Below are 13,075 nucleotides of genomic sequence, written 5' to 3' on the forward strand. Positions count from 1 at the left end.
AAAAGCTGCTCCTTTGCACAGCCCCACATCAAAGCAGTCAGTTTGTACCTAATTTAGGTCTGTGCTCGTTCACTCACTTGTTTTTATTTTACTTCTCTCAGACCTGCTTACCTTTGTATGTAAGAGTTGTTCACTCCCCTGTGATCCAGATCGTGGCTCAGAGTTGCTATCAGCAAAGCCAGCGTTTCTAAGTCAGTCAGTTTGCTCTGTATGTGAAGAATAATGCCAAAAGTGAATTGGGGGTTTATTTAGTACAATGTGTTTTATATCTCAGACCTGTTCTTAGTGCAGTCAAAAGACAACTCGGTTTGGCCATGATAGATTTTGTTTCTGCTAGGAAGATGCATCTCCCAATGCTTGCCTTTCCCCTCAAAGTAGAAAAAAATTGAGTTATGTTCAACACTGTTCAGACTCCAGAATCTAGGCCAGGAGAATCAGCAGGGAATGAATCCAGTGTAGTTAAGAATAAACAATTTATGGAAATTGCAGTGGAGACTGTCAGGATTCCAAAAATAGCAGGCAAACCATCAGGATCATCAGGGATTGCTCGACTGCACACAGCAAAACTACCATGTCCATTCCAACAAGGAAGGAAGATGGATGTCCTTGCTGGTGTCTCTTCCAGCACCTTTTGTCATATTCATTAGTGAGATGAAGTTTGTAGAGGAAAGAAATGCTTCTTCCTCATTGGTATCGGGTTTTGGCCTAGAAATGGGATTTATTTATGCTCTCAGAAGTGCTTGCCCTAAAGTAGTATAAACCAACTAGTAACACCAAAGTGAGCAAACACATTTATTCAGAATGAACAGAAACATTCAATTTCCTACAAGAATATAAAACAAAAACCTAAAAACATGTTTTGGAACAATCTAAAATCAGTATCTGACTTATTTAGATGATCATCTAGCCCTAATCAGAATGATCAGGTTGTTTTTAAAATTATTAGGAGTCTTTTTAAGTGAAAGGTTGAAAATTTGTTCAAAAGCATTGGAATGAACATTTATTTATTTCTATGTTTTTATGTTCTGTTGTTCATCTAAAGCTGTACTCAGCTCTGCATTTGAACTTAAAAAATTCCTGCTGAAACTTTTAAGGAAATATCCTGAAAATGGGTCAGCCTTTTCTTCTCCACTTTTTTGACTTGCTTGTAGCATAAGCATTAACTTTAAAAAAAGGACATAACCACATACATGCCTTATTTGAGATATTCCCATTGGGAACATCCTGATCACCACTTCCAGACGGTTTAACTGAAACAGGGAACAAAAAAAACCACAGCAGCAGTTTCACAAACCAAGCCCTCATAGCCCGAAATCCTCAGCAGACGATTCCACTGGCAATACCATGGAATAATGAACATCTTACTGACATGACAATCAGAACTGGTGCATCATTAGAGAATTTGTCTTAATAGAGGAACTGGACATGTACCTGAATTTTCCCAGATTTCAGAGCAGCAAACATGCACTGTGCTGTGTTAAAGGCGTGTCTCCAATTGTGATAAGCAACATTCTTCCGATAGTTTTTCTTCACACTTAAAATCCATCTGCAGAGAACCTTTAAGAAACAGCATCACATAGATTTGTTTTCATAAGAACAGATTTCTAATACATGCAAACTTTCTTAATCCCCCTCTTGGAAACTCTCTTACTGAAAAAAAAATCCATTTAACTCAATTTTAAGTTCAAATATAACCCTTGTAATTGTGAACACAGATAAGAACAGGCTTACACCCACTAGTACAGCTCCTAATTGAGTGTGTAATACTTGTGGGTTTGGGGCTTTATTACTAATGGCTGAGTGTTCATGCTAGCAGCACTGCTGTTAACTCAGAAACTGAGGTTTGTTGAGATACCTGGGAGAAAAAAATCTTTGTTTATAAAGACATATTTGATAGAGAAAATTTATTTAGTTATTTAATCCTCTTAAGAGCTGTTCTGAAAATGAATACACAGCTTTTCCCTCCTATCAGCTTGTCGAATCCCAAGCAGAATTGGACTTTGGAAAGCAAGTAAGTATGATAGAAAGATTACTACATTGCAGGGTAGTTTCTTTTTCTATGCAGGAGGAAAGCATGTCCTGGATGTTTTACTCAACAGTATTAAAATTTAGGGTTATAATTTTTATACATATATGTGTACATTTATTTTTCTTGCCTGTTTTTTTTTTTTTTTTTGCAAGGAACTGACAGATATGAAGTTCAGGTAGTAATTTAATGTTGGGACATGTTTTTTAAGGTTGTTGACCTTACTACAGACGTGAAGCTAAGTACGAGGATATTCTAGAGATCAGATTAGGTAATAGAGCACTTTTGGCCCTTGAACACTACTAATCTAAATTGGTCTATAAACTGCTGATCTAGAAAATAAATACATGTTTTCTTTAACTAATGTGTTTGCCTATAAAGCCCTACAAATTTTGCATTTTGATATAAATTTTGAATGTTTTGTTGAAAAGGTTGTAAAGCAAAAATAAGGTATTTAAAAATGAAGGTTTCTACAAATAGATGTTGTTTGCACTGAGTGGAAGAAGCTGGAGAGATTTTCTGCTTCACCTGTCTTGATCACCTCGGACAGATGAGGGAAATACCCAGAGCCCATCCAACTTATCTACTTCAGTCTTTACTATCTCCATAACCATGAACTTCCACCTAATCTTTAATCTATTATTTTGTAAGAAAAGAATAAGATAATTACTATCTCATATGGACATAGTGAACAGTGCTATTGTCCTCTTAGTAAGAGTTTTTCACTTCCTGAGAAGTTGCTATCCTCTCCCTTTTCAGTATTCTGTTTTCCAGTCCATTAATCATAGACTTAGATAGATTAAAATTAATAGATTAAATTATTAAAATTATTAATCCTCCAGTAAAACCCAACTGAGGACAGACCCCAATTCTTCATATACCTTCCTAGTTTGTTAATTACTCTTTAATACACATGTCCAGTTCTAGTTGCTGTGGGATCATTTCACTACTCTGAATTCCTAATAATTAAGCTCTTTCTGTGGGGCAGTACTTGGCAGCAATCATACCTCATGTTTCATTTGGAAATTTTGCACCAGGTTGAGGTCTGTGAACATTCGAATTGTGCACAGCGTTGTTTCAAAGTCTGACAGCTCAAAGTCACTGAAGTAGAAGTCAGTCAGGTTGAGAGTTTGTGCAGATGGCACTACAGCAGCCTGGAGAAGAATGGAAGAACACAGCTTAGCTTTTTAGAGAAAACAGAACAAATACCTGCTTTTTCAACAGACTAATTAAAAAAGAGACACTAAATCGTACCTTCATGTGATACTGAAAACTGATGATTGCTTCTCATTTAATTCCCCATGCCTCTCTTGTTTAACATTACTTTATTACCTTAGGTTTAACAAGCACTTTTCCATAGATCAAGGGAATAAGGATGGAATTACCTGGTCAGTCTGGTTATCTAAATCACCTGAGGCAAATTGTAATCAAAAGTATTGATAAAATTAGGAAAATGAGAAAATAAGGCAGTGGAATTATATGTTTGTTTTTATGGGTGTGCAGACAGCAAAATCTGTAACTGTTGACATTTTTCTAAAAATGGTGAGGAAAGAGATGTCAGTAAAACAGATTTGCTAACAGAATCCACATTCAGCACGATGGGAGTCAGAACACGTCCACAGGCAGAGTTTTCTCAGGGCTAGAAACCTGAAAAATTAGAGTTCATCTGTGATCAGTAATTTTTAAAACCCATGGTGAGTGGTTGTGGTGCAGTTTGCATGCATCCATAAACCTTCAATGTGAAATTTGAGATTACAAGGTAAACAACACACCTCCCCATCCTATGCTTTTAAATCTGAGTTTTTAATTGTCAGTAATATCTCCACATATTGCATCCCTTTTCTAGGTATAAAATAGGGAATATTTCTGTCCTTCAAAATACTGGTGTTGAGGTTATGCTTAATCTTAAATTAACTCTCATACTAACAAAATAAATACTTAGTCTTATACTATAGAACAAAATTTAGTATCATTTTCTGCTGCAGAATAAAAGCTGGGGTTCTCAGTGCTGCTGCTTTAGAGCTGTTTCACCTCAGCATGAGTGTGGTTCAAAGAAAATCAGGTAAATCTGAAATGGTAAAGGAGATAAATCTTTGTGTTTATCTTCCTCTTGGTAATTCTAAGGGAAAACATTTCTCCAGTGTGGGCAGCTGTGTCCCAGAAGGCTGAGGAACAGGAAAGGAAGCATTTGTCAAGATCTAAAATATTAGTACCTGAAACATGCAAATCCATAGAATTATGGCTGCCAGCCTCTGTTCCGTATCAGTTCACTCTCCTCTCTCTTGTGTGTCAGAATCAGGAAGTCACAGGATGTTATGAAAAAGGGTATTGACACAGGGAGAAAAATGCACCATTCTTACACACTTCTTGTGGCAGTAATTTTGTGTCCCTGTTTGGATTCATGTGGGATTTCAGCTGTGAGCACGTGAAAGGCCTGCATGTTCAGTGGTAAATAATGCAACCGTTCAGCAAAGCTACTGACATATTTTTGAAAAACCTCAACTGCAGGCTGGGATTTCACAAGGAAAGGGGCTGGAAGGAGACAGAAGGAGCTCAAAAGCACCTCACACCTCACTTCATTCATAATTTATCTTTCCCTTCCTTGATCTCCTGCCTTTTGCAGCCACAACAGTAAGTTTCATTTCAGCTGAAGCATAAAACCCCTGCACTCTATAGCAGTTTATAGTGTTGTTTAACCAGATTAGCTATTTCCTTTTTCACTTACTGAAGCCACTAGAGCCTCTGCCTCCTGTTTTACAGCACAAAAGTTCATCAGCTATTTTAATTTCAATTTATTGAGCCGTGGTTTCTGTAAATACATTGGCCACAAAAAGGCGGCTGTGGAAAACATGGGACCACTGTGTGGCAACTAGAAAGGCTTTTGCTTTGTTTCATCTGCTTTGGATGATAAAAATACAGCTTGCAGACAGTACCAGGCTCAAAGGAGGTAACTGATGCAACAGGACAGTTCTGTAGTATTTGGAAATGATTATTAAAGTAAAACATTTGACTGCATCCAATGCCATAAGGCAGATAATTAATAGAATAGAATAGTGCCAGTTGGCAGAGCCCTACAACCATCTTCTAGTCCAACTGCTTGATAATTACCTATTTTCAGATTATTTAGAAGGTATATCCAGAAAAAAATTCAAACTATTTTGGCTGTCTTTATACAACAATATGAGTGCAAAAAATAAAAACTAAAATAAAAATTCCATGTGTGCAAATAAAAAGGCCTGTGCTTGTGCTCTCAGACAGCAGTGGCTGACAGGCCAGGACTGTGCTAGGAAGCTGTGGACAGTTAAGCCATGCAGGTGGACACTGGCCCAGGTCTAGGTTTGATGTGGCTCTGTTTCATTGACCAGTAACGGTGTAACCACAAAGATTTCACCTCAAGCCCTGAAGAGAAACCTCAAGAGAGGAGCTGCACTCTGGTCTTGTCATGGCTCTCTATTGATGAGCAGCAGTGTGATAGGACTGAAGTTCAAAAATCTCTGTGACACCATTCTATAAATATCCTTAGTCTCATCCCTTGTTGTGTCATGCTACCCAGCTCAGGTCCCCTATGCCTTCCTTCCTCTCCATCCCTCCCTTTTGTTTTCATGCAGCAGGGGTGATGCCACTTCCCTGGAACAGCTGCTGAAGGCTTGGCGAAGCTAAGCACATGCTGTGCTTTGAAATGCACTTGAAATCCTAGCTGTAGTTATTCCTTAGGCAGTGTCTTCTAAACACAGAATTAAACATGAGCAGAACAGGACGCTGCGCAGAAAAGCAATCATAAATTATTTTTTAAAAAATCATTGCATCAAAAATTCGATACAGAATATATACATAAGGCCATAACCTTGCGCCCAACACGTGGGATGTTAGAAAGGTACCAAAGCTGTAAGATACACAGCATTCAGACTTAGCTGCAGAATGGAGAGTTCTCAACATCCTGCTTCTGGAATGCTTCATCATTATGAGTTTGATACTGACATTGCACCAGCTGTGACTGTCTCAAACTCCTGAGAAAAATCAGCCAGCACAGGTCTGGTTCTCGCAGTGCTCTAGCCAGCTTTTCTCTCTCACTGTAGACATTATAATAGTTTACTTTTATGTGATTCAGCTCAGGAACCTGTCAGCATAAGCTTCACTGTCATTTTTATTTCTAGAACATATGCTTCTACCCCTTTAGGGATCACATCTGTGTACAGGACTGCTCTTGGTTGTTCTATTGAAGCAATATTTCTAAAGTAATAGTAAAAAATTTAATTACCACTGTTACCTGCAGCTCCCTCGTTTCCTCCTCAGCAGCAGAAGCGTGGTAAGAGAGAACCTACAGGAAGGAAAAAGCAGCCCTTAGTACCAACAAAAGAGCAATGTGATAACAAGGTACTTTTCCTAGAGCAGATCTTTCAGCATTCCACTGCATTTGCTGATGAAATTTTCTGTCCATGCAGGGCCTGAGCCAGTTTTAGGGGAGCTCTCTGAATGCATATCTGCATTCAGAGATATGGGGAGAAATCTGCATCTTTTACACATCTCCCACAGCACAGAATCTTCACGAGATAATTAGGCCAAGAAAACATAAATAGCTTCTAAAAAGAGCAAAGAACTCTGATTTTCTCTTTGGAAAGTTTTCATGGCCCACTTTCAAATACAAATAATACACGAAACAGCTCTTATTATGAGCCTGACATTATTGCCATAGTAACTCCTTTGAGAGTTTATTCAGACATGAAAGCAAATTTTACCCTAACTGAGACTTGGCACAAAAGTCTGAAAGACAATATATTCGTTTTAAATTAAAAAAATAAGCTCAGATTTTTAACTATTGAGAACATATGACATGAAAGAGTTTTATTTTTTTGTAACAAACCCATTTTATATGCTAACCTATAATCTGGCTGGAACTTCCTATATTACTTATGAAGTGTTATAGTAAGAGACAGAATTGCTAATTTACCATAAAAGCAAATGATTTTGACAATAGTTTTACCAGCTTTTTATTTAACATGGCCTAATAAAGGTTTATTTGGGAACTGTAATGTTTCTTTTAGAGGCCACAGGGCACATAATCCCATTTTAGGAGCTCTGCAAACACTCTGTTTACATAATGAATGTTAGGAGATCCAAAGTCTACACATTTTTCACTTTCAGCTTCAAGTTATCACCCCTGAGTAATTCAGCTTCTCAGACAAAAGCCGTGAAGGCTTAACAGGAACCAGTTCAAAGGCTGGGACCAGGTGATGTTCATCATGGTATGGTTTGATGGAGTCTGAGGAAATTGCTGCTAACCTACAATAATGCTGCTGTTACTCCTCACACTGGTTTGTCTGAAGGACTGAGCCAAAATCGTCACAAAAACCCTCAGACAAGGAGAGGAAGCCCCTTAATCTGCCAAACCATTTCCCTCTTCCTACGCAACGGAACGCACCCACTGTGCTGCCAACTTGCAGCCTCGTGGAGAGGAAGAGATGCCTTCAGCTCCCCACTAAATCTCAGGAGTGAAGTTAGCACACAATTCCCAATTAAAGAGTCTGCTGGCAGAGTCAGAAACAAGCAGAAAATTCCTGAGCAGCTCAACAGCCTAAATGCTGCTCTCCTGAGGGATATCTCCTGAGTAGCTGCACTTAAGTGCAGAACAAAGGGAGTCTGGGGAGCATAAGGACCTGTTTGGGGCTAATTAAAGACCACCTAGATTTGGGCTTACCTCTAATGTCACCATCTGTTTGGCCATGGCTCTTTCTACAGCCTCGTACATCTGTGTGTTCTGGATCCCCAGGCCACAAAAGATGACAAATGCTTCCAGGAACTCTTCATCATTTCTGTTGAAAGCCTTGATTTTTCCTGAGTTTTCTTCCATCTTATTCACAATCTGGCAAACCCCTATGCCAGGACACAGAAATGAAAGGAAGTATTACAGAGAGCATATCACCATCAGGAATTAAGTTTAGGACAGATTAGCCTACAGTATAAACCACCAACATACATAAATGACACATAGGAATGCTGTGGGATTTTCCTTTTTTTTTTTTTCCCCAAGGATAATTTCAGTGTATCATAAATAAATATTCAAATAAATATATATATATGTATGTAGTAAATTTACAAGTATTTATTAGGATTTGTAAACCAAAAATGTAGGGCTTTATAGACTTGATCATCCTGTGAAATTCTAGGGTCGTTTTCATCCTAACTTTTATTATTAATGGTATTCTAGATTGATTTAATCCCTAAAGACAATTTGTCCTCTGGATGCTAATTAAATTTTTGCAACCATGCCAAAAGAACATTTATGAAAGTCAGAACAGTGGTACACAGTTTTTGCTTCCTCTTTTGAGCCAGTACTAGGATTTTTTTCAAGTAAATGAACTAAGCAGGGAATACCCAAGTTAAGGTTCAAACTGAAGTACACTTGCTCATTTTCTGAGGATGTGCTTGAATTACAGCCCCTTCCAAATACTACCCAACTCCTTGAGAAGCATCTGACTGAATTCAGCTTCTTAGGTTCAAACTCACTGATATTTACATTTGTTAATTTTCTGTTAAGAATTTCTGGACTTTTCTGTGCACATGTCATTGAAGAAGTCTGACAGGTAACTTCTGCCACACCTTGCTGCAGTTTAAATCCCTGACACCACTGTGGGCAGAAGGAAATTCAGAAATACACCTCCCCTTAGTTTTACCTGCTAAGCAACCAGAATAGTAATTAGAGCAGCTGTATTATAGGAATATGTTGTCTTTGGCCAAAACTGCTTTGGGGGTGACTACTGTCTTGAGGGAGTCCAAATGTTTTCTCACTCCCATGAGCACAGAAGCTGCATTTTCCTGGCCAAGTGCCAAGATATCCCAGCTGCAAATTAAAAGTTATGAAAAAAATTACCACGTGTGCATCTTCCCTATTACAGTAGATGATAAAATTGAGGAAAAGAATGCACATGCAAACTGTTGTTTTAGAAGAATTTTGGCCTCACAAGTTTTAATGTCTGGTGACAATTCAACATTGTCCTGTTTCCAAATTGTATTCTGTTTGGGGAACTTAGTATCAGAGTCTCCTCTAAAGACACCAAGACTATTACAGCTGTAATGGAGGGGACTGGGATATCTGAATATTGCAAACAGAATTCTGAACCTTTATGGAATGAGATGGAAAGGAATGGATCATTGAATCACAGTACACAAATGTAATCCCATCAAAAAGGGTTAATTCAAGTAAGGAACAACATTAACTTCCTCAGGGGAAAAAAGAAGCTGACTTAGAAAACTCTTTAGGAAAATCCCATGAAACTGACTTTCAGATTTCTGTTTAGTACAGCTTATGACATTATAATTATTTCCATAGCAACTGTGATGCAATGAACACAAGATTCCCAACAGTGAATATGCCGCAAAAGTAAATGAATTCTTAAAAGGCATGGTATTTGCACATAAATGTCTCTTAAAAAATTAGAGAACTACAGTAAATATACTGTGTATTACTTAAGACTCTTCAGCCTCTTTCAAAAACTTCCCCAAAGCACTGAGAGGTCCACTGATTACAAATAAAGGAACTCAAAAGTCTTTCATTGGGACACAAATATTAAAATCACATCAAGATTCTGTAAAGCTTTTACCACGTACCTGTGAAATGCACAACTCAGGAGAATAAAGTTCTTTCCATCTTTCTTGCTAGTAAGATTTGCTCAGGTTTGATGTGGACAGTTTTTCCTACCCCCATCCCACTTCCTAAATTCTGGTTTGGGGTATCCTAATCTTAAAAATAATTTAAAAAAGATACCAGACTTATAATAACAGTCATACATGTCACGTAGTATTATAAAGGAACTTCTGGGTACTGTCCCAAAGATAACTTCTTGACCTTACCCTATTAAATAACTGAACATGAGACAGCTGTGAAACCATAAAATACTTCAAAGAACATTTCCAAATGAGAATGACTCAGATTTGAAAAGCCCACCTAAATGGGTGGCCTGACTGAAACTTTCAGTTTGAACTTCAATAGAAAAATCTCAGTAGGAAAAAAAAAAAAGATGCAACTGTTTCATCAATAGCTCACAGCATGGTGAAATATCTCTAATTAAAGCTCCACAGTTCAGTCTTCATCTTGGCCTTCTAGGGTTTGTTGGAATATTTAAATAAAGTAATAAAAGAACTTGTGAAAGAAACTAATAGCAAAAGAAATTTGAGAGAACTGCATTAGTTAAAGATGAGGTTTCTCTTTTTGCCTCAGATGTTTAAAAACTAAATCTGTCTCCACAAAAAAGGGACACATATTTGCTCTATAAATTGGGCCATGCAGTTTTGCCATCATTCTCAAAGAAAATTATTTTAAGACCATTAAAAAGGCATTCTTGGAACTCTTAATATTTACTTGCCAAATTTTTTAAAGGTGATGAAATTGGATCCATGCTCTTATCTAAGAATCAGTATATTTTATTTGCTGTTTGCTTGTGAGTTCCTGATGCCAGAAACCAAGGCTGACACTCATTCTCTACTCTTTGGCAGCTTATTAGGTGAGCAATTTATATTCAAGGTTGCAGTAGATTTATTAGTTGAGAACATCACAATCTTCTCTCCTAGCTTGAGATTGCATGTTGCTGTGATTTTACTGTGGAGCAGATAAATTTATGTTAGAAATGTACAACATTATTTTTTTTTCAAGATACCTACCTATCACTTTATTCTTTTTCCCATTTTTTATTGGTGTACACAGCAAACTCTTTATGCTCCGATTTACATTTTCTGCAGTGTCATTCTATTAAACAAACAGAAAAATATGGTTACAATATTAGAGGCTGTTTTTCAGCTGGCTGAAGTGAAAAAGCTGTAGAATTGAGCTCCACAACTACTCTTGGCTTACATCTTCCTTCAAAAAGCAACCACGTGATCAACGAGTTTGCACACAAACAACAGGCAGGAAAATTACTACAGCTAGGTTCAGCATTCTGTACTCTTCCCAGGACTTTGCAGCATGTCCTGTGCTCCAACAGAAGGAGATTAATTTATTTGGGGAGTGGAAGGATGGAACAAAGAGATAATGCCTCCTTTTCAAACAGCCGGGGAGAAAAGGCCACAGCTCTGCTCTGACCGCTCCAGGAATAATGCAGCAGTTGTTGAGAAGGACATTTGCTCTGATCTCTAATTGTGTGTGACACCAAAAGAAATGGACACATGCTCATATTTCTGTTCAAAGATTATCCTTCTTTTTTTATATTGTTGCTTTGTGCTCTGGTGCGGTGCAAGGACTGTAGAGAGTATCTTGGCAGGATTTTCATGAGATGAATGTGCTGTTGAATGTCCTCCAAAGAAAGAGGCAAGCCAAGGTTTCTAGGGCACTGGCAACACCTGGGATTTCCCTCATGTAAGGGTGCATCAGCTTTCTAAACATTTATCCTACAGCCCTGCCTTGCCCTGCTCCTGCAGTTGTGTGAGTGCAGTCTCTGTGTTGCTGAAAAACATGATCCAGATTCCTTCTAAAAGCACCATTGCTTTCTTCTTTATGGGTTTCTTTTACATACATAAGGTGAATTCCAGGCAAAGAAAAAATGAAAAAGAAATTGAAATAACTCTAACCCTATTGAACAACCTGTTTTCAACAAACCATTGTTTGGATGATTCTCAAGGTATTAATTTTATTTTTAAATGTCTTCAAAATCATCACCTCTTTCTTTATTAATCAATAATTAAACTAATCTATTAATCTATACCATATATCCATTGGATTCTGTCTGTACTTCCAGCCCTGCAGTTAAGACAGGGTTAGTCTGAGAACTCAATTCCTGTGTTGCTCAATCTGTCACAGAAACCCACTCCAAATATCCAAGAATATCCAAGAAAGCTTGCACAGGAAAAGAAAGGGAAACAACCCTGTCCTTTCTTTCCACTTAGTGGTACAATTACACTGAGCACTGTCTTTTCTGATAATTTTGTTGTGTATCTATGAACAAATTTTGGTAAAAAGCCATCTGCTGACCATAGTAGCTCCTCTCCCTCTCATTAACCTCTTGCCAACAAGCTTAAACATAATAGTAGGAGCAGACATCTTTCTAATTTCTGCATTGAAAAAATGGGAAAATACATAATTAAAAGTTTGCTTTTAAATTTGCTACCTGAGCTTTGCCAAATGACTTTCCCTCCTCACTCTCCGGTATCTCTGTGCTCAGTCATCTACCACATCACCAGCTCACCCTTTGGGAGTTTTGCCTAACACTTCCCCAAGAAAAGTGAAGTTGATCCATCTCCACTGCAGCAAAGAACTTGGATCTGTAACACTAATATTGGCCAGAACAAGATGGGAAAGGAAAGGATAAAAGAGAAACTTCTGAGAGCCTCCCAATGCTTGCTGTGCATTTGCACCATTTTAACTGGGGCCACCTTGACAGAAATAGTAAGGGGAAAGCAAAGAAGCTTTAAAAGTAAAACAGAAAAATATTTTCCATTTCTAATGGATTTTTTCCATTTCAAGCCTAAGCTTACTTTACTTACTGTCCATGGAAATCTTCTGTCTTTGCAGACATCTGGGATGTTGAGTGGCTCCATCGTGTTCTTGACATACTGAGCATACATGTAATTGATTTTGTTTGTGTCATAGTCCCTGAAGGATACAACATTATTATTATGTGCTTTGCATAAAAGTGAGTCATTTCATTATGCCAGGCAGGTAATATCTTCCCCATATGAGAGAAGGATATATAGATACAACCAATAGATAAATAACAGAGTCAGAGTTCAAATCCTGCATCCTAATCCAGCTGTCAGCACAAAACTGCTGCATGGATTGGTGGATGCTTTCCACCATTTCTTTAATGTTCAACAACATTAACACCGAACACCAAACTGAAGAAATAAACAGTTCCCTACAGTTTACACATATGAAAGATAAAGAACGAACAGCTGGGTTTATATGGAAATAAACAGAACTATTTGAAAACAAACTGCATTCACAAATCCAGTACTCCTGAAAAACCAATTCTGGATGAAATTCACATATTAGTTCAAGAGACTGCAGCAGGTATCACTTGTGAATTTTCTGCTTCTAAGTTCATTTCAAATTTGTTCTAAAAG

The 13,075-nt window shown here is 37.8% G+C and overlaps 1 protein-coding gene across 2 annotated transcripts in view; it reads right to left on the minus strand.

Annotated features, from left to right (window-relative positions):
- The window catches only part of PDE5A (phosphodiesterase 5A), a 50,582-nt gene that overhangs the window by 12,393 nt on the left and 25,114 nt on the right, over nucleotides 1-13,075 (minus strand). The window contains exons 8-14 of one of the 2 annotated variants that reach the window (XM_058838108.1): nucleotides 12,497-12,605; nucleotides 10,682-10,766; nucleotides 7,722-7,897; nucleotides 6,294-6,344; nucleotides 3,034-3,180; nucleotides 1,432-1,557; nucleotides 112-206 (exon numbers count right to left, since the gene is read on the minus strand). In XM_058838108.1, the coding sequence (XP_058694091.1) occupies nucleotides 112-206; nucleotides 1,432-1,557; nucleotides 3,034-3,180; nucleotides 6,294-6,344; nucleotides 7,722-7,897; nucleotides 10,682-10,766; nucleotides 12,497-12,605 (789 nt within the window). Of the gene's footprint in view, nucleotides 1-111; nucleotides 207-1,431; nucleotides 1,558-3,033; nucleotides 3,181-6,284; nucleotides 6,345-7,721; nucleotides 7,898-10,681; nucleotides 10,767-12,496; nucleotides 12,606-13,075 lie in introns of both variants that reach the window. The other variant, XM_058838107.1, reaches the window with a different exon arrangement.

The sequence above is a fragment of the Poecile atricapillus genome, chromosome 4, assembly GCF_030490865.1.
Source record: "Poecile atricapillus isolate bPoeAtr1 chromosome 4, bPoeAtr1.hap1, whole genome shotgun sequence".
Taxonomy (NCBI): domain Eukaryota; kingdom Metazoa; phylum Chordata; class Aves; order Passeriformes; family Paridae; genus Poecile; species Poecile atricapillus.